This window comes from Dama dama, chromosome 28, assembly GCF_033118175.1.
Source record: "Dama dama isolate Ldn47 chromosome 28, ASM3311817v1, whole genome shotgun sequence".
Classification (NCBI taxonomy): domain Eukaryota; kingdom Metazoa; phylum Chordata; class Mammalia; order Artiodactyla; family Cervidae; genus Dama; species Dama dama.
The window spans coordinates 47,671,010-47,696,557 of NC_083708.1; the positions used below are offsets into that span (position 1 = coordinate 47,671,010).

The following is a 25,548-nucleotide window of genomic DNA, read 5'->3' on the forward strand; positions in this document are numbered from 1 at the left end:
GGAAGTATCAATAAAAATAGAAATTGGGAATATGAACTAGAAAGTTGGGATTACTCGTATTTTCTAATGTAAATATTTTATTAAAATTAAAGGAATCACTTTAGTTTCAAACGTTAGTGTACATAAAACATTTTGGTTTACTTATAAATGTGCTTTAAAAAAATTATATTATGAACCACCAGGACACATAAGAAATACTTCTTCTATAAAAAATATAACCTATTTCCACTTAGTCATTTGAATTAGAGTAGGAAAATGTTTCTAGTTAGTCACGTCTGTTTGTGACCCCCAATACCACCCTGGTGCTTTCATGCATATCTATATTTCAGTATCTCAACATTTATGAAAATATGTATATATAAGTGGTTAATTTTGTGCTAGATTGGCCATAGTTTATACTTTATCTGTGTTTCCTGGAAATAGGCATGTAAGTTAGTTGTGTTTGATTACTAAAGCATTTTCCATCATGGTTATAGAGTTCTGAAATAGGCCTTGAGTAAATTAATGACTGTTTTCACAAAATACTAAATATTTCTATAATGGTCTTAAACTGACTAGGAGAAAAGTAGAACTGTTTATAGTAGTTTAAAAACTATCAAGTTTCAGTCATTTTAAGAACCCTATTAGTAGCTGAAAAAAGAAAAAACCCTGATACTGGTTTTCAGAGCTATGAATTGCTAATTCAAGTTAACTATTAAAAAATATTCAAACATGCCAGGTCAAGAATGTCAACCATTCTACATAGCAAATCATAAAACAAGCAATAAAAGCACCTTCTCTGAAATCCCATTTACAAGTCAGATTTTATTGCTTTTTTCCTGTCTGGACACATTTCTTCTAAGTGATGTTTTCTCTGTAGGTCACATTCTGCATCATGTGAATATTGGGCTCAAGGTCAAGCAATGTGTTCATCAGATTCCTTCTGTAACGATGGAAGCATCCATTCAGCCCATCACACGGACTGTCCTCCGAGTGACGCTTAGCATCTCTCCTGATTTCTCTTGGAATGATCAGGTAGACATGGAAAACACCTAAATCTACATTAAGGAAATATGTCTGTAGTCCAAGTTCAACTACACCTCCCTACATCTGTCCTCAAGGCATATAGAGAATCCTTTAAAGACAATATACATTGAAGAATCATTTAAAACATTATAGTAGTATTTACTCTCATCCTCAAGATAAGCATGTGGTATAATAGATGGATAATATGTCAACCAATGAGACCCCATCAGAGAATTATAAGAAACCTAAAATTTCACATGAAACAATGGTATAATGGTTTCAACTCCATAGCAATTTTGCTTAATTCTGTCCTCTTTCATTTTGTCTGTGTGATCTTCATTTTTTTCTAGCTCTATCAGTTCAGTTCAGTCGCTCAGTTGTGTCCGACTCTTTGCGACCCCATGAACTGCAGCACACCAGGCCTCTCTGTCCATCACCAACTCCTGGAGTCCATCCAAACCCATGCCCATTGAGTCAATGACGCCACCCAGCCATCTCATCCTCTGTCGTCCCCTTCTCCTCCTGCACTCAATCTTTCCCAGCATCAGGGTCTTTTCCAATGAGTCAGCTCTTCACATCATGTGTACTCTGTCATTTTAACATACTTAAAATTCAAGATTCTTCATGCTAAAAGAGCCCTTTTAAAATCCTGATGTTTCTCAAACTGTCATTGATTGCCAAAATAAATGGCCTTTCCTTAGTTATCATCTTTATTTTCATGAACATTAAGTGCTATACATTATCCTTCTTGAAAATGTCCTCCTTTGGCTTCCATCCCTTTCCTATTTCTGTTTTTACCCCTACTTTGGTTCTTTCTTCTAAAACTTAGCTGTTACTGTGTGTGTATGTGTATATATATATATATACACATATACACATTGAAAATCCACTCTGGATCCTCTTATTCAGTCAGTAATTCTTTGTGTGTTAGCTGCTCAATCATGTCTGACTCTTTGCAACCCCATGGAGCCTGCCAGGCTCCTCTGTCTGTGGAATTCTCCAGGCAAGAATACTGGAGTGGGTTGCTATTTCCTTCTCCTGGGGATCTTCCTGACCCAGGGATTGAACCCGGGTCTGCTGCATTGCAGGCAGATTCTTTTACCACTGAGCCACCAGGGAAGCCCTCAATAATTCTTAAGGTCTATCTTTGCACCAGTTACTATGCAAAGAGTACGGTAGAAAAGAGATTGTAGGTGCAGACAAGCAAGTGTCAGTCCTTTCTTTCAAGAGGCCAGTGGGGAATGAAAATCAGTAAATGTAGTATAGCAGTGCCTACTTTATAAGCTTTTAGTTAAGTGTAAGTAAATATCTTCTGCATATTTACAATATTTGTCATAACATCATCATCTGCATGACATTAGTACCTCTTTAAAGTGAATGCATTTTATTATACCTAACCATAGTCCTAACTGAAATCAACCATTGGCCTTAAAGTGTCCTAACCATTCATTCTTTCAGTTTCTTCATCTGTAAACTTGTATTATAATAATAATTATCTTTCTCACAGTATTTCTGTGAGGGCAAGATGATAGAAAATTATACTTAATATTTTTATAAATATAAAATTTATGTAAAATATAAGATTACCATTAGCCATGAGCTCTAGTTTTTATATATTGAAATAATAGAAGTTATGGGTTTTTTACCCTATTTTCTTCTCTTAAGATAAATAATAAATCTCCCACAACGCATTAGCAGAATGGAGTACTTAATTATTTTCATAGCTGCTTTTATCAGTTAGAATACTGTTGGCTGTAAGAATAGCAAATATGAGTAGTCTCAAACTGACTTAAGGAAAAGAAGATGTGTGTGTGTGCTAAGTCGCTTCAGCCATGTCCAGCTCTTTGTGACCCCATGGACTGTGTGTGGCCCACAGGCTCCCCTGTCCACGGGATTCTCTAGGCATGAATACTGGAGTGGGTTGTCATGCCGTCCTCCAGAGGATCCTCCTGACCCAGGGACTGAACCTGCGTCACCTACAGCTCCTGCATGGCAGGCAGATTCTTTATGGCTTGAGCCACCAGGGAAGCCCAAAGAAGATACATCCTCTTACAAAATGATAGGTCCATGGGTTGAGCAGGCCCTAAAGGTGACTGAGTCTTCTGTTTAATAATACTGTTCCAGACCCAGGATCTTTCCATCTCTTTTCTCTGCTGATGTTTTTGGCTGCTTCTCAAATGTGTTCATGCTTCCTTGTTCACAGTTAATTGAGAGAGGGAAAAAATACTCCCTGCTTCAGCAGCCCAGAGCATGCACCTTTTCTTTACCCTGATTGGGCAAGTACTGGCCATGTGCCTGTCCCTTGCCACAAGCTCTTGTGAGGGTGATACTATAGGCTGATTAGTGTATGCTAACCAAAATTATTCTTGGAGGTGGGTAACCTGCAATGTTACATGAGAGAGAAAAAGAGATGAACATACTGAACAAGTCTAGGCTTTTTTAGGAATAAAAACAGAAAGGAATGAATACACAAAACATAGTATATCTATCCAATGGAATATTACCTGTTAGTGTTAGTAAGAAGGAAGGTAGGACTGATGCATGCTATGACATGAGTGAAAATATTAGGCAAGTGAAAGAAACCAGTCGCATATGATTCCATTTATATGAAATGTCGAAAACAAACAAATCTATAGAGAAAGAAAATAGACTCTGGTTTTCAAGAGTTGGAGGTTGATATGATGGAAAGATAGTTAGGGTAACAAGATTCTTTAGGGGATGATGAAAATGTCCTAAAATTAGATTATAAAGATGGTCACAAAACTTTGTAAAGGTATTAAAACTATTGAACTGTATACTTTAAGTGAGTAAGCTTTGTTATGTAAATTCCATATCAATAAATCTGTTAAAAAGAGAAAAAGGAATGGGTTCTGGGAATGCTAACAATAGAATCCCTTACTTGAATTAAAATATATAGTATTAGAATACTATTTTCCTTTTAGGTCCATGGGACAGTAGGAGAACCCTGGTGGATTTGGGTAGAAGATCCTACAAATGATCATATTTATCATTCAGAGTATTTCCTAGTTCTAAAAAAACAGGTAAATATGTCTATGTGACTCTATCCTTATTTTGTTGCTGTCATTGAAAAGAAAATATAAACTAAATAATTTGTTTTTACCTGTTTCTCTATAATTTCATAATGCCATTAAAGCTTTATTTATTATGTTTTATGTTTCTGTTTGGTTTTAAAAGAAAAGAGTGATTAAATGTTATAATATTCATATATTCAGTGTGATTTTCATTTGAGAAATTGAATTGTAATTTTTCTAATGGTTTAAAGCATAGATTCCAGAGGGGTAGAATGTGTCAAATGGGTAGAATAAATAAAATTTTTTAAATTTAAATAAATAAAAAATAACTTCAGGTGTTACAAAGGCACAGTATTAAGACTACTGAATACATTATATAAAAGACATTCTTTTTTAAAAATTCCAAAGCAAAGACTCAGTTTGATGGAATTCACTGTGATGCTTCATTCCTAATTTCTCTTTTTATCAAAGAGAAACAAGCTTTAGGCCTGAGTGGACATCTATAGAATTTTATAGCAATATTTTATTTTCATTGCATTTGTGTTCATGATTATCTTTTATTTATGCCAAGTGTTCTGTTATTCCACTTATGGTAGTGAAAGATTTTTTTTTAAATATTAAATGAATAATTTGGTAAACATTATGAAGTTAAGTACTTGAATGAATGAAGTTAGGGAAATTCTGATAATGAGTTAAATTGGTGACTTGATAATACATGATGATATGCATATGTAAATACTATAAATTGAACATATGTTTTTCTTTCTATAATATCAGATCTCCTCAGAGAATGACGACCTACAGGTTTCTGAAGTATCTGAATATCTCAGCTATTTAGAAATCCAAGATATTTTCTTTCTTTTAGTACATATTGCTGTAGAAACCGTTGTTTTTACAAGAGAATAATAAGGCCCCTTTGCTACTAGAATAACCATATTCATTTTATACTTTATTCCACACTAGGTCATTAGTAAAGAAGCTCAACTACTGGTATTTACAATCCCTATTTTTGAGCCTTTGCCTTCCCAATACTACATCCGAGCAGTGTCTGATAGATGGTTAGGAGCTGAGGCTGTATGTATTATCAACTTTCAACATCTGATTCTACCAGAGAGACATCCTCCCCATACAGGTAACATGTAGAATAGTAACTTGAATTTTCCAAAATTGTTGTTTTTATTTCATGTTGAAAAGTATCTATGCTTTAAAATTGTCTGAATCTAAAATAAAAACCCATCTTATTTCTCAAATATAGTTTGAGAAGAGACTTTTCAAAATCAAATGTAGACCCTAATGCAGGCCTTAATTTTTTTTTTTTTTTTGAGTTCCAAAAACATTAAACTAAGCCTCGACATTCACTGTTGCTGTATTACTGTACCTTCCTCTCTATAATCATTATGATTTCTCAAAAAATAATGAAATTGCAATATGTATTGATCTATTCATTGAGACTTTTCTGATTTTCTTTCATCAAATAAGCTTTGTGATACCTAGAATCTCAAAATAAAATGTTTGGTGCTTTATTTTTTGATTAAAATGTAGTTGATTTACAGTGTTGTGTCCATCTCTGTGGTAGAGCACAATGACTCAGTTATATATACATATATACACTTTTAATATTTTTTCCATTATGGTTTATCACAGGATATTAAGACTAGTTCCCTGTGGTATACATTAGGACCTGGTTGTTTATCCCTACTAAATGTAATGATTTGAATCTACCAACCCCAAACTCTCAACCCACCCCTGTCCTTCTCTTCCTTCCCTTTGGCAACCACAAGTCTGTTCTCTGTGTCTCTGAGTCTATTTCTCTTTTGTGGGTGCTTTAAACATAGGCTACCAACATCACTACTGGGTCTCTTTGCTTGCAGTACCTGATTTTGACATGTATTAATGTTATATTTTAATTCTCATTTAATCCCTTTGTTGAGTGGATAAGCATGTATTACCTTATTTATGTAGTTAGCTGATTTTCTGACTACATTTTTAAATGCAACAAATGTACCACCATGACATATCAATTGATATTAAAAAATACATGATGTAACCTCAATGATTTCCAGTTCTGTGTGGATCCAAGTTTATATACAGGCATTCCACTGAGCTCGAATCAGCTAGGAAAAATCTTTGTATTTCACAGAAGTAAAACACCTAAATTAACATTGTCAGTAAATGCTGAAATGTTTATTTTTTTTTAGTGTTTTTTAAGAATATGTCTATGCTTTGATTGGCATTACAAGTCAAGACTTCCTTTCTTATTGATTTTCAGTGCTACAAAACATATCAGTGATTGTAATCTGGTATAAGAAACATATAGTTAGTTCTTAATCAATTACCTACGTAATAGAGTAGAGCAGTGGGGCAGTGATAATATTTTAAAAATTAGCGTTTTAATTTTAAATGCATTTTTTGAGACGAAAACTCTCCATACTTTCCACTTTGAAGCTGTACTGTGAAGATCCAACTCAAGATACAGACCACCGTGTTCTCTTCTTAATTTTTTTTCCCCTTCTTACTCACTTCAAATGAGTAGAGTCATACATTGACATGAATCAGCCATGGATTTACATGTATTCCCCATCCCGATCCCCCCTCAAAAACCACTACAATCTTGTAAAGTAATTAGCCTCCAACTAATAAAAATAAATGGGAAAAAATAAATAAATAAATAAAAATAAAATAAAAAATAATAGTTTGAAAAAAAAATAAGTAGAGTCATACTTCATGGAGTAATCCTGAAATTAGCTAACTGATACCTTTCTGGATTATAGGAAAATGAAATGACTGTCAGGTTCAAGGGTATCTAGGTATAACTTTATTTCTCTAAATCATTTTGATTTTCTAATCTCCTGGACTTCTAGTCTACCTGATGATTTACAGTTAAATCTAGTTTCTTTCCATGTTTTCTCAGCACAGTTCTTATTTACCCAGTCATGCTCTGATTTAAAACTCCCGCCCAAGTTTCTTCTTATTTTAAGTTCATGTTAGTTTGCATTGTCTGGAACAACAGTGCACTCAACCACTCTGTTAACTGTCTTAACAAATGAAGAGTTATTTGTTCTTAGTAACTGTTCTAGTACTACTCTGCAAATGGTTTTCCTCCTTCTACAGGTTGCTATATATTTAGTTTTCTTCTAAAACATGCATATTTTCATATACCTGTCATTCAAATCTCTTTCCTGATTGGAAGATCATTAGCGCTATCTTAGAGGGAGCTCTGCCAGAAAAGTGTTTAATATGTATGTCAATATCATAATCGTGGTAATGGTGGGGGAGGGAAATCAGTAACTAGTACATAAGAATTGGTTAATCCTTTTTTCCCTCTAAAGAATTAAGGATTATTATAATTTGTTTCAAAAAGACAGTATTTTATGATGTGCATGTTCTCCAGTTTTGTATGTACTTGTTGAATCTTTGCAGAATTACTGGATCTTCAGCCTTTACCTATCACAGCTTTGGGCTGTGAAGCATATGAAGCCCTGTACAACTTCAGCCACTTTAACCCTGTGCAGACACAAATATTTCATACACTGTATCACACAGACTGTAATGTCCTACTTGGAGCACCCACTGGATCAGGAAAGACTGTTGCAGCTGAATTAGCCATTTTCAGAGTCTTCAACAAGTACCCTACTTCAAAGGTCAGTTGGAAACAATCACATGTTTACATTTAATTATAAAACATAATTTATAATCTGTAAATTAGCCAGTTCTAAATATAGTGGCAGGACTTATTGAATAGATTTGCTACTCTCTTGTGAGTTTTCCAGGGGGGCCCAGATCAACATATGAGTAAATGGCCACAAGAAAACTTATATTAACACTTTGGAGTCCTTTAGTTAGATTTCTGATGTACTTATTGGTGCTCACATGTCCTTTCCTCATTGTAAGATACCTATAATTCATAGGAAATTTCATTGTAAGAAATGTAGTTCATAGCCATACTTATAAGAAATATAATGATTCATAATCATTAATCATAATCAAACCCTTTGGCTGTGAAGAAAATGCTAATACTTTAATAAATACAGCTTGATTACACACAGGAAATACCAAGGCAGCTTTTATTCCACATTTCTCCAAATGACCATGCTAATATTAATGTAAAATAATATGTCGAGTCAAATAAGTATTGATTTTAAGCTTTCTTTAAATGTGAAGTACTCTCAGAAACCTTTTTTTCTAAAAAAGTCAGTTTATTTGTTATGATTAGAATTATGTGCTCTTCCTCATCATGTGTGATTTTAGAAATGTTTTAACTTCCTTTTTCAGTGATTTTCACTTAGTAGTTATTCTTCTCTGCTTAGCTTTATGTTTTCCTTCCTACTCTTCAGTTTATTTTGTGGCTATGGATCCATTGAAAGTGAAAAAAAGTGAGAATGAAAGTCACTCAGTTGTATCCAACTCTTCGCAACCCCCTGGACTATAGCCTGCCAGGCTCTTCTGTCCATGGAATTCTCCAGGCAAGAATACTGGAGTGGATGGCCATTCCCTTCTCCAGGGAGTGTTCCCTTCTCCAGGAGATCTTCCCAAGCCAGGGATCAAACCCAGGTCTCCCACATTGTAGGCCCATTCTTTACCATCTCAGCCACCAGAGAAGTCCAAGAATACTGGAGTGGGTAGCCCATCCCTTCTCCAGGGGATCTTCCCAACTCAGGAGTCAAACCGGGATCCCCTGCACTGCAGGCGCATTCCTTACAAGCTGAGCTACTAGGGAAGCCATTAGGAGACAAATTAACGCAACCAGTAGACCTCTGTTCTAAATTTGAAACATTTTATAAAGGAAAGAATTTTTTTCCAGTAAGTAGTCTGTATGAAAGTTTAGATTATTAAAGACCAGGGTTTTTTGTTTTTTTTTTTTTCCTAAATTGTAAAACACATAAAATATATGACTGGCATTGGTGTCTTCCATAAAATCTGCATTAAAATTTAAACAACCAGATTATTTATCTTTATAATTTCAAAATTAGTCGCTTTTTTCACGAAAGAGTTATAACTTATATGTAATTTATTATCTCCTAGTTTTTTAAAAAATTTTCACATTATGTTAAAGGATAATTTCATTCTGTGGCAACCAAGAGGGGTGAGATGCAGTAGGGAGTGGTGAGGAGTTTCAAGAGGGAGGGTGCATATGTATACTTATGACTGATTCATGTTGTTGTATGGCAGAAGCCAACACAATATTGTACAATATTGTAAAGCAGTTATCCTCCAGTTGAAATAAAAATTTTTAAATGATAATTTCGTTATAAACTACCTAGAGAAAATACTTTCTTTAAAAATGCTTTTTAAAAAATATTTAAAATTTTCTATGTCAGTATTTTTATGATTTGTTACATTCATGTCTTACTTTAGATAAATGTAGTTTAAGCTAATGACAGTTTTCCATTAATTTAAAAATTTAAGTCAGTATTAAAAAATACATTTTTTAAACTATGCTTATATTTTGATAAAATTTTATTGAGTTTACCTTTATTTGAAAATGATGTCACTATTTTCATGAGATTTTTTTGCATCCCCATTTTAGGCAGTATATATTGCACCCTTAAAAGCTCTAGTACGTGAACGAATGGATGATTGGAAAGTTAGAATAGAAGAAAAACTTGGTAAAAAGTAAGTTCTTACTTTTTCAGAAGATATGCAATGAATAATTGAAAAGCGTCAACAAATAAAAAAGATTTGCATAAAACTGTTGAATGCTTTTAAATGATTTTCATTTTCTTTTTATTTAAAGGTGTTGTAGTTAAAATGTTATCAGTATTCTCACTTGTTTCAAGATTGAAAAATGAGAGCCCTTAATTTACTTATACTTTTATTTGGCAAGAAAATTTTCTCAAAACTTTAGATTCAAAAACAAAAGAAAAATAAGATATGTCTCTTTATTTTTCTTTCACGCACTTCAGAATAACTTCCAAACTGCTTAGAAGGCATTTTGCCTGTAAATAATTTACCGAAAAAAGAAAAAGAAAATCATTGAAGAACATGACTTAAAAAAATTTTTTTTTACTATTGACGAGGTTACTTATAATTTTTTTTAATAGCAAAATTGCATGTAACCTGAGTGACCACTGGAGCATCACTAAATACACTATGACACATTCACACAGTGCAAAATATGGTCTTACTATATGAAAAAAATGAATTCTATAAACATGGATTCTAAATACATGAAAAATAGATCTTCCAAGATACTGTTTAAAGAAATGTTTTTAACTTAAGTATTCCCCTTTTATTTTTAAAACTTGGTGAAGAATATAAATATGTGTTTGTTTTAGAATGAGAATCAGGTGATGAGAATATCCATGTTGCAGAGACTACTTACTATATATATAACATACATATATACACATACTTTGAACCATACAGATATATCACCTATTCAAAATAATAAATAAAACATAAAAAAATAATAAAAGGAACTAAAAGCTTTGTTCCTCCAAGAATGCTATCCTTGGAGGAACTAATCTTGATTTTTTTTTTTCTGTTTTTTGAATGTCAAAACAGATATAAAAATGACTTAGGTAATAAAAATGATTACCTAAAATTTGGAGTTAGTCTTCAGTTTTCCTTCTTTCTCATATTTGCCCCAACTTACCTTGTGTCCTTATATATTTGAACTCGCCTGTAATCTCTAGACAATTTCAACCTAAGAAAAGAAATGAAGCTTAAACACAATCATATTCTTAATGAATGCCTCCTTTTGTCTTAATAAGTTAACACTTTCCCTCATTAGAAAGGTGTTTATTCCAACATAAGGAGGTGTGAGTTCACCTCTGTAAAATCACAAAGGGTGGAGACTTTGTAAACATAATCAAAGCAAAGTTTGATACATATGCATTCTATGCATATGTATGATTCTATGCACATCTGCATAGAAGTTAGATTTCAGTGATTTGCTTTTATACATTCTTCATTTCATGGGAGGAAATCATCTTAGAATCATTAAGAAATATCTATTTTGGACTCAAGTCAGAAAATTTCAGAAATCAAAGGGAGATAAAGTAGTTTGAAGCATGATATAATTTTATCTTGAAGGCCATATTTTTGCTTTTCTAAGCTCATGTGTTACCTGAAAATTTAAAGGGATCATTTTTATTCTTCTCCAGAGTTATTGAACTGACAGGAGATGTAACTCCTGATATGAAATCCATTGCCAAGGCTGACCTTATCGTGACCACACCAGAGAAGTGGGATGGAATCAGCCGAAGCTGGCAAAATAGGAACTATGTAAAGCAAGTCACTATTCTCATCATAGACGAGATCCATCTGCTGGGTGGGTACCACTGCATCTGAATCCAGTGTACAAACTTGGACTCCTCATACCTGCAGCAGCTAGCATCAGGACTTGTTAAATGATTAACTTCCATTATTCCTCTTTCTTAGGGGAGGAAAGAGGCCCTGTTCTAGAAGTCATTGTATCTCGAACGAATTTCATCTCATCCCACACAGAAAAGCCTGTTAGGATAGTTGGACTATCCACTGCATTAGCTAATGCCAGAGACCTTGCTGACTGGCTCAATATTCGTCAGGTATGTGAAAGATTGGTAAACCAGACATTGCATAGTATGGGTCAGGGCCTTATTAAGGAGGCACTAGAATATTATAAAGTATGAAAACTGGAAATGGTTTCTCTCTCATTTTTACTCCAGATGGGCTTGTTCAACTTCCGACCATCAGTACGCCCAGTTCCACTGGAAGTTCACATTCAGGGTTTCCCAGGTCAACATTACTGTCCTCGTATGGCTAGTATGAATAAGCCTACATTTCAGGGTAAGCTTCAGATTTCCTGGGATGAATAACAACCGTTTTGTATGGTAGCCTTTAAATGCGTTCTAAATGTCGTGAGCTTGTTTGAAAGGGTGGTGCTGCTCCAACTTCTACAAATATCTAGAACTATTTACCTTAACTGTTGAGGAATATTAATATATGTTGAACTGACTGTTGAAAATTTGATTTCATAAGTGATAATGTCTTCATGGTAGAATAAATGTATGTAGTCTAAAAAAATCGAATTATTCTTAAAATTAATTTATTAAGGTATTATGATAGTAACTTGAGTAAATGACAAGTAGAATATTTATTTTAGACTCATAATATTAATTTTTATCAGGATCATCTGAAAGACTTCATTACTTTTTTTGGCTATGTATCTGTTTATGTTTTATTTTTTGTTTTTCCTTTTCTAACAAATTAGGCAAGCAGGAAAGATTTAAGAATAACACTCCTATTTTATTGAAACATGTTTTCATGTTTAGGCTGCGTAAGGAATATTTATTATATCAATTAAAAATAACCTCCAAAATAAATTCTCTAATGTGAACTGCTGTTGATTGTGAGGTGACAGTTGTGAGGTGACTTTTTAGCTGCTGTAATTAGCCTTATGACAGAAGCAAAGTATTGATTGTGAACTGGAGACCAATCTTGGCAGTTCAGATTATTTACACCTCCACAGAAGCATTGTACAAAATCACTAATGAACAATAAATCTGCCGTGAGCTGTTCAGCCACACCTGTTCTTGCAGCAGCAAAAATCCATTAAATGTTTGAGGTTTAAAAAAGAGGCAAATTCATTCATTCATGATTATGTGCACCAATGATACCAATATTGTACTAATATGTGTATTTTAAATGTGTCTCTAATATGATTTATCAAAGCGTTACCATTTGCATTCTATAAATTCTGATCAACTGTGAATGTGTTAATTTTTCATAGTATGTTTGATAGATTGGTTCCATTTAAGGAATGACTGATTCCAAACCAGTGATTGAAATGAAGCATTTTATATTATGTAAATCAATAGTAAATTAACTATACCTACACTTCTCTAAATATTGCATAAGTACAGCAGCTATCCTTGTAAACTCTTTATAAAGAGACCTGTAGTATATCACTATATTTCTTTGAGTTTGCATTTATGATTTTGTGGTAGCTTTATTTCTCACTCTTAGGTATAAATATAGCCAAGGTCATGTCAACATTTCCATTTATGAACCTTGTTCTTTTAGCCCATAAAAAGAAATTCTGCAGCTCACATTTCAAACAAGAAACTACAAGGAAGTTGTACTTTTTAGTCTAAAAATTCCTAATACCTCTGACTGTTTTAAGAGACCTATGACACATAAATATAAATCCTCTTTGTGCCATCTTATCAGTGTTTCGGAACCTATGCATAGCAAAGAAACTTCAACTCCAGTTAAGTCAAATGATTTGTGTGGCTCTTTAAGTAATATTTTTTCAGGCTTATTACCCAGTTTTCAAACTATCATCTTCTGTGTGTCTGCTCCCTATGTGCCATCACTCAGACATGGATTCAAGCATGTTATTTTCTTCAGCTCCCTTCTGCTTTCTCTTATCTTCCCACTTGAAACCTTATGCTTACATTTGGGGGAAAACATTTTTCTGACATATCTGATTAATTTATTGATACAAACTCACTTAATTTTTCTATCTACTGGTAACAGTAGATACCAGTTACCAGTAGTACTGGTAACAGGACAAAAATAAAAGGAATTTTTTGTGGCTTTCCTTCAACCCCACCCAACCCCCAACCCCGCCCCCCCACCCCTGCCTCAGATCTTGATTCTCTCTCCAGACCCCAGGACCAACTCACTCTGCAATATCATTGCTTAGGCAAGCAGAAACACAACTCAAAAATAGAAAACCCAACCTAAGATTTAGTATCCATCACAGTTGTATCCATATACAGTTGTTTATGGAGAGTCTCAGCTTTTAAGTCTCCTCCCTTGGTAGGTCAGAACGGAACCAGGAGTCAAGACAATTCAGTCTTCCCTGTCTTGGGCAGAAATTTCTCCTAAGTAGAGACAGCTACCTTTCCTTTCCTATCATTTATCCGGTATAATGTCAGAACCAGGTAGTAGCTCAGATAATGCTAAATTTCATGACCAAATTAAGAATTCAATTAAATCATTTACATCCTTAGTTTTCATGCATTTATTTGACATCCTAATGAAATTCAGATTCTGGTTTAAGTGGCTTACTATCTTATTTTCTACAATTTTTCAACAGCAATTAGAAGCCATTCTCCAGCCAAGCCTGTTTTGATATTTGTCTCATCAAGACGTCAAACTCGTCTTACTGCTTTGGAATTGATAGCCTTTCTAGCTACTGAAGAAGATCCAAAGCAGTGGTTGAATATGGATGAAAGAGAAGTAAGCAACATATTTTAATTCTACTTCTTATACCTGTCAAATTAGTGTGTATTGTAGTATGATAGGAATTACATATATAACTATGTTTAGTTTTAATCTATTTATTACCGTTGCTGTTGGTTAGTCCTAAGTCATGTCCAACTCTTTGCAACCCCGTGGACTGTAGCCCACCAGAATCCTCTGTCCACTGGATTTCCCAGGCAAGAATACTAGAGTGGGTTGCCATTTCCTTCTCCAGGGGATCTTCCTGGATCAGGAGTTGAATCCACGTCTCCTGCATTGGCAGGTGGATTCTTTACCACTGAGCTCCCCAGGCTGTCCATTTATTACTGTATTTCTCCCTTTAACTTCATCACCTATGTATATAGTTTTTCCATAATATTTGAGTATTCACTGCTGTTGAAATTCATAATCAATTCTGCAAAATTAACTTTGTATCAACTGTATAATTTGACCATCTTCAAAAATTTAGAAAACACTGATAAGTCTGTAAAAATGAAAAGCCTGTTATTGTTCTTTAAGTAATAAGCATCACTAAAATGTTTTCATATCTGCATAATTCTATTATATGACTATTCTATTGTATTTTTCTTCTATAATTAAATAATCATTCATCTTTATTACTATAGGTTTTTCTTTATTTAGAGTTATTTCCTGAGTACAAACTTATAAATTTAAAATTAATGGTTCAAATAATGTAGCCATTTTTAATAATTTTTCATACACACTGATAATTACTTTCCAAAAGGGCTGTACCAATTTTGATTATCCTTATTGGTGTATGAATTGTCAGCAGTGTATGAGAGTAACAGTCTCACTACATGCTCACTTGTTGTAATTTATTGTTATAGATAAAATGTTTCTTGTTGTAGTGTTTTAATGTATGCCTTAATTTTTTTGTGGTTGAACATTTTTTTCCATATATTTAATTTTATTCTCTTTTGTCCCTTCATTCCTCTGAGCTTTTATCTGTTGCAGTACAGCATTTTTCAAATAGATTTGTGTGGGAGCCTTACCAAATTGAAATACCATATACACATGCATACACCCCTAAAATTTTAAACAGGCATACCTTAGAGATATTGTGGATTGTGTTCCAGACTACTGCAATAAAGCAAACATTGCAGTAAAGCTAATCACACAAAATTTTTGCTTTTCTAGTGCTTAATGAAAGTTACATTTACACTATACTATAATCATTTAAGTATGCAATAGCATTATGTCTTTAAAAAAGTACATAACTTAATCTATTATAAAAAGACTGTATTGCTAAAAAAAATTCACTGACATCATCTGAGCCTTCCATAAGTAATAGTAATATAGTAATAGTAATCATAATAGTAATATCAAAGATCACTGATCACAGATAAACATAACAAACAATGATGAAAAAGTTTGAAATATTGAGGGAATTGCCAAAATTTGACACAGAGACATGAAGTGAGCAAATGTTGGAAAAATGGTGTTGATAGACTTGTTCAACATGAAATTGCCATAGACCTTCCATTTGTAAAGAAAAGATAAAGCCACATTATTTGCAAAGCACAATAAAATGAGGTATGCCTGGTATGAAGCATGTCACTCATGAAGTATGTTACTTTTTTCCATATGTATGTGTTAGTTATATATACATGTATTAACCTTTCATCTGCTTTATTAGTAAATTTTGGTAGTTCACTGAGTGTCCTTTAGTTTTTTCAAATGGCAGTGTTTGCATTTTATGTGAAACAGTCTGTTAATGTGATTCTTTGTGGTTCCTTCCAATACTTCTAAATGTAGGTATTCCTCCTGTCTCCTGCCATAGATTGAGAGATGGTGATTTTTTCTTTCTTACACTTTTCTGGTTTTTTAAAATATGTTCCTAGCTGGAGTTATGATTGAAAAAGAGTAGGTGAAATCAGTGACACAACTGTTGCGTCGTCTTTCTTCCCCCTGCACGTCTCCCCTTTTGCATCTCATGTAGCCTGAGGAGCAGTGAACACAGCGCTCCTAGCCTGCCAGAGCCGGCCTCAGCGGTCACCTATCCCTCCCCGTCCATGTCACAGCGCGTGTAGGGCTGGATGGCACTGTGCGTATTACAGTCATAGGTTAACGTTGGTTAACTAGCAACGGTTAATATTTCAAGATGTTCTTATGTAGGACCACAGATGACCTTATTAATCTCTAATAAGTAGCAGAGCCCAAAATTAACTTCATGTAAAAGCTATCACATGACCCATGAAGTAGGGCGAAAGCTATCATTTATCCTTCAAGTGTCATCATTACTCCTTTAATGCAGTTTGTAGGCGTATACAAGGTATATAATTCAAGATAATTTAGAATCAAAATAATTTTGTCAAAAGTTCCATATCCGGTGTTATTTACTTATTATGCCCAAATAATGACCCTGTTGTATTTAAACATTATCTTGACTTAAAGGAAATGCTGAAAAATAGATGTATGAAATATATACCTGTATACAGTTTAGTTTATATACAGCATCTGTCTAGCCTTATTTTCTTTTGGGTTTTGTTTTTTTTCCTCTTGTGTCTTATCGCTAGCAGTGTTCCCAATGGAGACTTTCCTTTGAAGTCAGGGTATAAGGTACCTATTTACATTTGAGGATGTGTGCTCAAAGCATATTTATATAAGAACTATGCCTTTAGCACATGTGTGACTCGCACGAACCTCAAACGTGAACCTCGTGTGCTCCCCCCAGCTGCAGTTCAACTCTACTATTCTTTATTTTTCATTTAAAGGTGTGAGACCTTAGCAACTCTGGACTGCTCACCATTGTATGAAACTACTTCCCTGTTTTGTTTTGTTTTTTTAATCAGCAAAAAATCGATCACCAAGGCTCATTAGAAAGTACAGAAATTACTTACATGGTTTTTGCTTTTTCATATATTTCATTGCTAAAATAGGCCAGTTGGAAATTATGTCATTTCTGGACATAATGTTTCACTAAGCCCATCTCAAGAATAAGACAACCCAAGCTTTGTTTTTATTCCGGCCACTGAAAGCCATCACCTTTAAAGTCAAATTCTCTGAGGGTTTACAACTGATTATTATGCAAATTCATCTGATTATACTAAAACCTACTTACATTGTTGAATCCTCTAAATAAATTAGGACTTTTCAAGACTCTAATTTCTGTAAGGGTTACTCTCCATGATATCCTGGCCTAGACATTTGGTGACTACTCCCGTTGCCGCCCCTTAGTGTCAGGTTGGTGTTCTGTGGTGGGTCATGAGTACTCTGGGTAGGACTCTAGTGTTGACTACTTGAGCATTCAAAGGAGGCAGGGTAAGCATGGGGGCAGTTATCCTGGCAGCTCTAGAGTAGGGAGACCCTGTGGAAGACAGGAGCATCAAAATAGTTCTTCAGTTGAATGGTGTGAAGTCAGGAAGTGTCCCTAGATGTGGAGGTGGGAGGGGATGGATTCAGGGGAGAGAGGAAAGAAAGCTAGGGCAAATCTGAAGAAGATGGAGAAAGAGAAGGTGACCACGGAAGAATATATGTGTACTATTTTGATTCTCAGCAAAGACAAAAGAAATTATCCAACTAGATTCTTAACCCAGTAAAGCCTCAAAGTAAAGTATTAGAAAATATCACTGATGTAAAATCATACTGCAGAATGAGAAAACTCATTCTGTAATAATAGTAATGTTCTTTCATATTTACCATTATGAAGCCTCCTGCAGTGATTCCAAAGGTGGGCGGGCATGTGCTGCTATACATCTTGGATTTCTCAGTTGGATAGCCACCACTTCCACCATTAACCCCAAATGGTTGGGTCTTGCATCACTCTCTCAAGCTTATTGCAAAATTCAGATTTAAATTGAAGAAAGTAGGGAAAACCTCCAGACCATTCAGGTATGACCTAAACCAAATCCCTTATGATTGTACAACAGAAAGTGACAAATAGATTCAAGGGATTAGATCTGATAAAGTGCCTGAAGAACTATGGATGGAGGTTCATAACATTGTACAGGAGGCCGTGATCAAAACCATCCCCAAGAAAAAGAAATACAAAAAGGCAAAATGGTTATCTGATGAGGACATACAAATAGCTGAGAAAAGAAGAGAAAGGCAAAGGAGAAAAGAAAAGATATATCCATCTGAATGCAAAGTTCCAAAGAGTAGCAAGGAGAGATAAGAAAGCTTTCTTAAGTGATCAGTGCAAAGAAATAGAGGAAAACAATAGAATGAGAAAGACTAGAGAAAATTAGAGATACCAAGGGAACATTTCATGCAAAGATGGGTACAATAAAGGACAGAAACGGTGTGGACCTAACAGAACCAGAGCTATTAAGAAGAGGTGACAAGAATACACAGAACTATACAAAACAGATCTTCATGACCCAGATAACCATGATGGTGTGATCATTCACCTCGCACCAGACATCCTGGAGTGCGAAGTCAAGTGGGCCTTAGGAATCATCACTGTGAACAAAACTAGTGGAATTCCAGCTGAGCTATTTCAAATCCTAAAAGATAATGCTATTAAAGTGCTGCACACAGGATGCCAGCAAATTTAAAAACTCAGCAAGGCCACAGGACTGGAAAAGGTCAGTTTTCATTCCAACCCCAAAGAAGGGCAATGCCAGAGAACGCTCAAACTACCGCACAATTGCACTCATCCCACATGCTAGCAACGTAATTCTCAGAATTCTCTAAGCTAAGCTTCAGCAGTATGTGAACCGTGAACTTCCAGATGTTCAAGCTGGATTTAGAAAAGGCAGAGAAACCTAAGGTCAAATTGCCAACATCTGTTGGATCATCAAAAAAGCAAGAGAATTCCAGAAAAACATTTACTTCTGTTTCATTGACTACGCCAAAGCCTTTGACTGTGTGTATCACCACAAACTGTGAAAAATTCTTAAAGAAATGGGAATACCAGACCACCTTACCTGCCTCCTGAGAAATCTGTATGCAGGTCAGGAAGCAACAGTTAGAACTGGACATGGAACAACAGACTGGTTCCAAATTGGGAAAGGAGTATGTCAAGGCTGTATATTGTCACCCTGCTTATTTAACTTATATGCAGAATATATCATGTGAAATGCCAAACTGGATGAAGCACAAGCTAGAAACAAGATTGCAGGGAGAAATATCAATAACCTCAGATATGCAGATGACACCACCCTTATGGCAGAAAGCAAAAAGGAACTAAAGAGCTGCTTGATGAAAGTAAAAGAGGAGAGTGAAAAAGGTGGCTTAAAACTCAGCATTCAAAAAACAAAGATCATGGCATCCATTCCCATCACTTCATGGCAAATAGATGGGGAAACAATGGAAATAGTGACAGACTTTATTTTCCTGGGCTCCAAAATCACTGCAGATGGTGACTGAAGCCATGAAATTAAAAGTCGCTTACTCCTTGGAAGAAAAGCTATGACCAACCTAGACAGCATATTAAAAAGCAGAGACATTACTTTGCCAACAACCGTCCATCTAGTCAAAGCCATGGTTTTTCCAATAATCATATATGGATGAGAGAATTGGACCATAGAGAAAGCTGAGTGCCAAAGAATTGATGCTTTCAAACTGTGGTGTTGGAGAAGACTCTTGGGAGTCCCTGGGACTACAAGGAGATCAAGCCAGTTAATCCTAAAGGAAATCAGTCCTAAATATTCATTGGAAGGACTGATGCTGAAGCTGAAACTCCAATACTTTGGCCCCCTGATGCAAAGAACTGACTCATTTGAAAAGACCCTGATGGTGGGAATGATTGAAGGCAGGAGGAGAAGGGGACAACAGAGGATGAGATGGTTGGATGGCATCACCGACTTAATGGACATGAGTTTGAGCAAGCTCTGGGAGTTGGTGATGGACAAAGAAGCCTGGTGTGCTGCAGTCCCTGGGGTCGCAAAGAGTTGGACACCACTGAGCAACTGAACTGAGTTGAACTCAAGCTTCAAGTCCAAGACAGAAACATCTAAGTGCCTAAACTTCAGTATCTAGCATGCAGCAGGAGTAAGGAATATCTTTTCCTCTTTGGCTTGTATTGAGAGAGGTTCAGGCACTGGCTGTCTATAGACAGTGAAGGTTCAGCACAGCCCTTCTGCTGCCCAGACGCATTCATGCACGTTCTCTCCAGACCTTCACTTTAAATAAATAAGAATTCCTCCTAACAATGCAGCTCTCCCTCATATAACCAAAATCCACTCACGCCTCCCCAAGGGAGGCAACTTTAAATTTTATCATTAGCTCCATTAATCCTAGATCTCTTGGTTATCCAGTCACCCTCTGGTTCTTTGGCAATTCTCTCTAAATGTTCTCTGTTCAGTGTACTAAATTATGAAGTTACCCACAGTAAACTCATGCTATATTTAACAGTGAAGGATGGGGACAGAATCATGAGATTAGTTAAACATGTAACATATTGTTAGTTAAAATATGTTAGCGTGTACATGAGACAGCAAGGGTAGAGGCCACCGTATGCAACTGATCAGAGAGATATCTGTGATTTATTTTCTCTAATACCCATCACCTATACATGTCTTCTTCAACCAGCCCCTAAGCTAATTCAGATTCTCTGTTAATGGAGTTACCAAAACCCACATTCCTGAAACATTGGAAGTTGACTGTTCATATATGTTTAATATAAAGGGTTTTTTTAAAAAAAAAAAAAAAAAAAAGCTTTGATTTATTTTCCAAATGTGAGAAGATTTCTGTGAGGTCCATTCAGAATTTGCCCTCCCCTTGTGGTATAGCAATAGCCCCATGTTTTCATCAGGGTCAGTTACCTAGACTATACCAGGACCACATTTTGCTTGCTCACATAGCCCTGTGGCTCTTTCAGCTTCCACATAAGTTGTTACATCCCTTGGACATTAAGTCTATAAATGAGAATAGCTAGAGGTATGGGGAAAGGAAACAAAAAACTCCCAGGTTGTTTATCAGCTCTGTTTGCAAACAACAGCACACTTTGACTGTTTGGTTCCTGGATCTGTGTATTCCGGCAGTGAGAGAAGCAGTGTCATTTAATGATTACTTAGTTCAGAGCATACACCTCATCCTACGAAATAGCACGCCAGCCTCACTGAAGTGATGTCTCTCAGCTGCCACTCTGAGTCATTAATCTATAAAGCCAGCTCTTTCTGGGTAGTGAGAGACATAGTAAGAAAAGTGGATCTCCTGGCAGCCTTTGTCTTAATCTTTCTCTATCACGTGAGTTCCTCAGTCAGAAGCATTATCATCAGGAGATCATGATGACGTAGAAGGCATTCAGTTATTCTATCCTAACTGAAGCCTTATTCAATTATCCTACCATTCAAGGCACTGACAGGACATATGGGCAGCACAGGAGAATCAAAATCTATAGTGTCCATCCTAGACATCATCTCAAGTAGATGTCTGCTCTGTGCTTGAAAGGGTCCAGTATAATTTCAGGTAGCTATCTGTTCCCACGGGGAAAGTACTTACAAGGGGCCCAGGCTTTTTTGCGTCACTCGCATATTAGGCGCCGAGCAGCCCCAGCAGTGGGTCTGTCTGCCCGAGGAGATGGAAGCCTGTGTTTAGCTCAGGCAGAGTTCATCTCTCCCACGATGGAGCAGCTTAGTACATGAACCCGTTGCACAAGACCTAGGGCCTGGGACAGAGGCTGTTGGGTGCCCTCAGATGCCCACTGGATGGTTAACAGTTTTCCACACTGCTGTTAACTTTTTGGTAAACATCTCCATGGGATATAGGTAGCTGCTTATTCTCGGACTGTTTTAAAAGTTCATCACATAGAACTGCTTTCTTGTCGCTTGTTCTCTGGTAGCACTCTTGCCAAACTCCTGGCCGTTTGACGAATCAGTAACTGCAGAGTAAAGAGTGGATCATCAGTTCGCTTCATCTCCATTTGCAGTAAAGTGACAGGGCAGTACATTACACTCAACTTTTACTTCTTTCCTTAGAGTCATTCATGAGGTGACCGTAATACCATGTCAGTGTACTTCTTATAGTGCTACCATCTTTTTCAAAGCCATTTGGAATTTTTCTTCCCTCAGTCAGTTGCACATAAAAAGTGCCCCATGGGGCCTACGTGGGTGGACTGAAGTAGAAATGGTATGCTAGGGATAGGCACACACATGGAAGGTTCATGGATCACATTTTGTAATATTTTTCCATTGGGTCCTTTTATTTCTACTAATGATGAGTGCTTATACGGCTGTATGATTCAGACAACATCCAGTTCATGATCAGCAGCTTCGGTTGCAAGTTTACCTGACATTTTAATTAGGAATTCTTTCTCTCCCCTCTCAAAAATATCCATTAAATAATCCTCTCACTAAGTCAATAGGTAGCTCTTAACAGAATTAGTGAAGTATTCATTTATTTAACGTCTATTTATTGGATGTCTACAGCTTACCAGGCACATGTGTTAGCCTTATTGATCCCAAATCTCAAAAAGCTTAAGTGAAGAAAATAGAAGTTTAAAAATATATACATGATTAAATAGATAGTTGATGTCAGTTATGAAAATTGCTATGGAAGAAGGCAGTAAGAAATGAAATAGAATAGAGGGATGGGAGGTTCTTCATTAAGTAGAATGGTCAGAGAAGACTTCTCTAAAGAGATGACATTTAAGCTGAGCACCGAAGCATGAAAACGAGCTGGCTAGGCCAAGAGAGACGATAACAGCCTTGCAGGTGAAGGGACAGCATGTTAAAGGAGCTGAGAGAAGATCAGGTTCAGCGGGAGCAGAATAAGCTAGGAGGAGGTGGGTGCAAGTTATATTTGAGAGACAAGCCAGAGCCAGCTCAGGCAAGGCCACTGACCCCTGGCCTGGGAGTTTGGATTTTTATTCTCAGTACTAGGAGAAGACACTCATGTATTCATGTATTAAGCCAACATTTATTGAGCTCCTTCTTATGTCAGGCAGGTTAAGTTCCTGCCCTGTGGGATTAACACTCTGGTGGGAATGATGGCTAATAAGCAAATATGTCAGATTATGATCATTGATGTGGGGAGAAAAAATAATCAAAGCAAAGAGTATAGGGGTGCCAGGGATAGTACTGAAATGCTGTACATTAATGCAAGTTGAGGAGGCCTCCCTGATGAAGGCACTTTTGAACAGAGAAGAACTGAAGGAAGTGAGGAAGCAAACTAAACTGATATCTAAGGGAGGGGGTGTCCCCAGGCTTTGAAAGGTTTTAAGCTAAACTTTTTAAAATCACTTTTGCTTTTTAGTGGAAAATAGTTTGAAGTGGAAGTATGCTGGTAAAGAATCCGCCTGCAATGCAGGAGACCCCAGTTCGAATCCTGGGTCAGGAAGATCTGCTGGAGAAGGGATAGGCTACCCACTCCAGTACTCTTGGGCTTCTTGGTGGCTCAGCTGGTAAAGAACCTGCCTGTAATGTGGGAGACCTGGGTTCGATCCCTGAGTTGGGAAGATCCCCTGGAGAAGGGAACGGTTGCCCACTCTAGTATTCTGGCCTGGAGAATTCTATGGAATGTATAGTCCCTGGGGTCACAAAGAGTCAGACACAACTGAGTGACTTTCACTTTCACTTCACTTTGCTGCTTGGTGGAAAATAGTTTGAAGTGGACGTATGCATGGAATTAATGATGGTGGTGACCTCGAGGCCACTAAAGAGTAGTAAGAGTAGGAATTAAAAGATGTATTTGGGATTAGATTCAATAGGACTGTCTAAAGATGAGAAATGGTGATTGAAAAAATGAAAAGAATCAAGAATGGTGCCCCGGTTATTAACTCTAAACGTCTGAGTAAATAATAGTATCGTGTGTTGAAATGGGGAGAGCTGAGACTGTAGGATAGAGAGGAAGAAGGAGACAGATTTAGGATGGAAAGAGGAAGACAGAAAACAGATTTGAGCTTTAAAAACAAAAGGAAAGAAAAGGGGGAGGGGGGGGGAGTTGTGTTTTTGACATATTAAATTATATCTCTAAGACTCTCAGCCCTGGAGGAGAGCATGGCAATCTACTGCAGTATTCTTGCCTGGAGAATCCCCATGGACAGAGGAGCCTGACAGGCTCCATGGGGTTGCACAGAGTTGGACATGACTAAACACAGCACAACAAGACTTGCAAGTGAAGATTTCAAGGCAGTTAAACACAGTAAGTCTGTGAAACACACAGTGTGAGTGAGACGGACACATGAACTTGGGAGCGTCTGCGTAGAAGCAGCCTTCGAACCCAGGTGAGCACCTGAGACCCTCAGAGAGTGTGGAGTCGGAAGGCAGGCCTGAGGGACTCTCATCGTGAGCGTAGGTAGAAAATGAGGAGCTGGCAAAGGACCCGGAGAAAGTGGTGCCAATGCGGAAAGACAGCGTCCTGAACTCTGTAGGCAAGAGGGGTTCATGAAGGAAGGAGTGCTTGACTCCCATCAGATGTTAATGGGAGTTGAGTGAGATAAGAACAGAGAAACACTCATGGGAGTTAGCACTTGGATGTCCTGAATGAACTTGGCAAGTACGGTCAGTGACATGTTGTGAACATAAGCCAGTTTGGAATGAGCTGAGTAAATGGGTGGGCGGGGAAGGAAATGGAAGCAAATAACATATACAGCTCCTTCTAGAAGCTTTTCTATGTAATTTAATTAATGTTATAATTTAGTACCTAACAAATATGGTCTGTTGGATTCTGCCAAATATTCTGCAGTCTAGTTCAGCATGCAGGGTGAATGGTGCTGAGATCTGGATAGTTGCCAGCCTGCTCTGCAAGATAAAAGAGCAGAGGGAACACCCTTTCTTCTGAGTGGGTTTCCTGATTGAAAGCTCAGAATACTGCGCTGATTTCATCACTCACACTTTGGATGAGATGCATATCTGGAATGGGAAAACAGAACCCTGGCTGAAGATTAGACTTTATTCTTCAGTCTGTCTTACATTCTCCTCCTCATCTCCTCTACTTATCTGTCCAGTTAGCAGCATAGCTAACGCTTTCTTCCTCCACACTGTTAAATAAGGTCCAGGTAGCTAAAAGAAAAAGCACATCAAAGAGAACTACCTTTTTTTTTTTTTAGTCCTTACATCCTTACAAGTAGGAATGAATTAAACACAATTCTACAATATTTTTTGCCCTAAAGGTCCTGCGCCACAATGTTTGGGTTGTATTCTAAGGTCTACGGTACCACCAGATGGTAGATTCGGGGAAATAATATGAAGCAGGAAAGGGAATAGCTTTCTGACTGTATAAAAGGAATCTAGATGTGGGAACATGAAAATCAGAGTGTGGAAGATAAAAATTCCTTGGAACATAGTATTGTTAAACAATACTGTTAATTTGTTAATTCAAATTAATTGTCTGTATGACTTATGTAGATGACATTGAGCGTTATTAAGGAAATGTGCTAATTATAATTTTATACAATGCTTCAAAGTGAATTCATGAAAAACTGCATAGGTAC

General features: G+C 36.4%; 1 protein-coding gene across 2 annotated transcripts in view; it reads left to right on the forward strand.

Annotated features, from left to right (window-relative positions):
• The window catches only part of ASCC3 (activating signal cointegrator 1 complex subunit 3), a 331,129-nt gene that overhangs the window by 216,767 nt on the left and 88,814 nt on the right, over positions 1-25,548 (forward strand). For both annotated transcript variants that reach the window (XM_061131702.1, XM_061131703.1), the window contains exons 22-30: positions 860-1,014; positions 3,948-4,046; positions 5,001-5,169; positions 7,458-7,678; positions 9,565-9,650; positions 11,144-11,310; positions 11,421-11,566; positions 11,687-11,807; positions 14,065-14,207. In XM_061131702.1, coding sequence (XP_060987685.1) covers positions 860-1,014; positions 3,948-4,046; positions 5,001-5,169; positions 7,458-7,678; positions 9,565-9,650; positions 11,144-11,310; positions 11,421-11,566; positions 11,687-11,807; positions 14,065-14,207 — 1,307 coding nt within the window. The remainder of the gene's footprint in view (positions 1-859; positions 1,015-3,947; positions 4,047-5,000; positions 5,170-7,457; positions 7,679-9,564; positions 9,651-11,143; positions 11,311-11,420; positions 11,567-11,686; positions 11,808-14,064; positions 14,208-25,548) is intronic.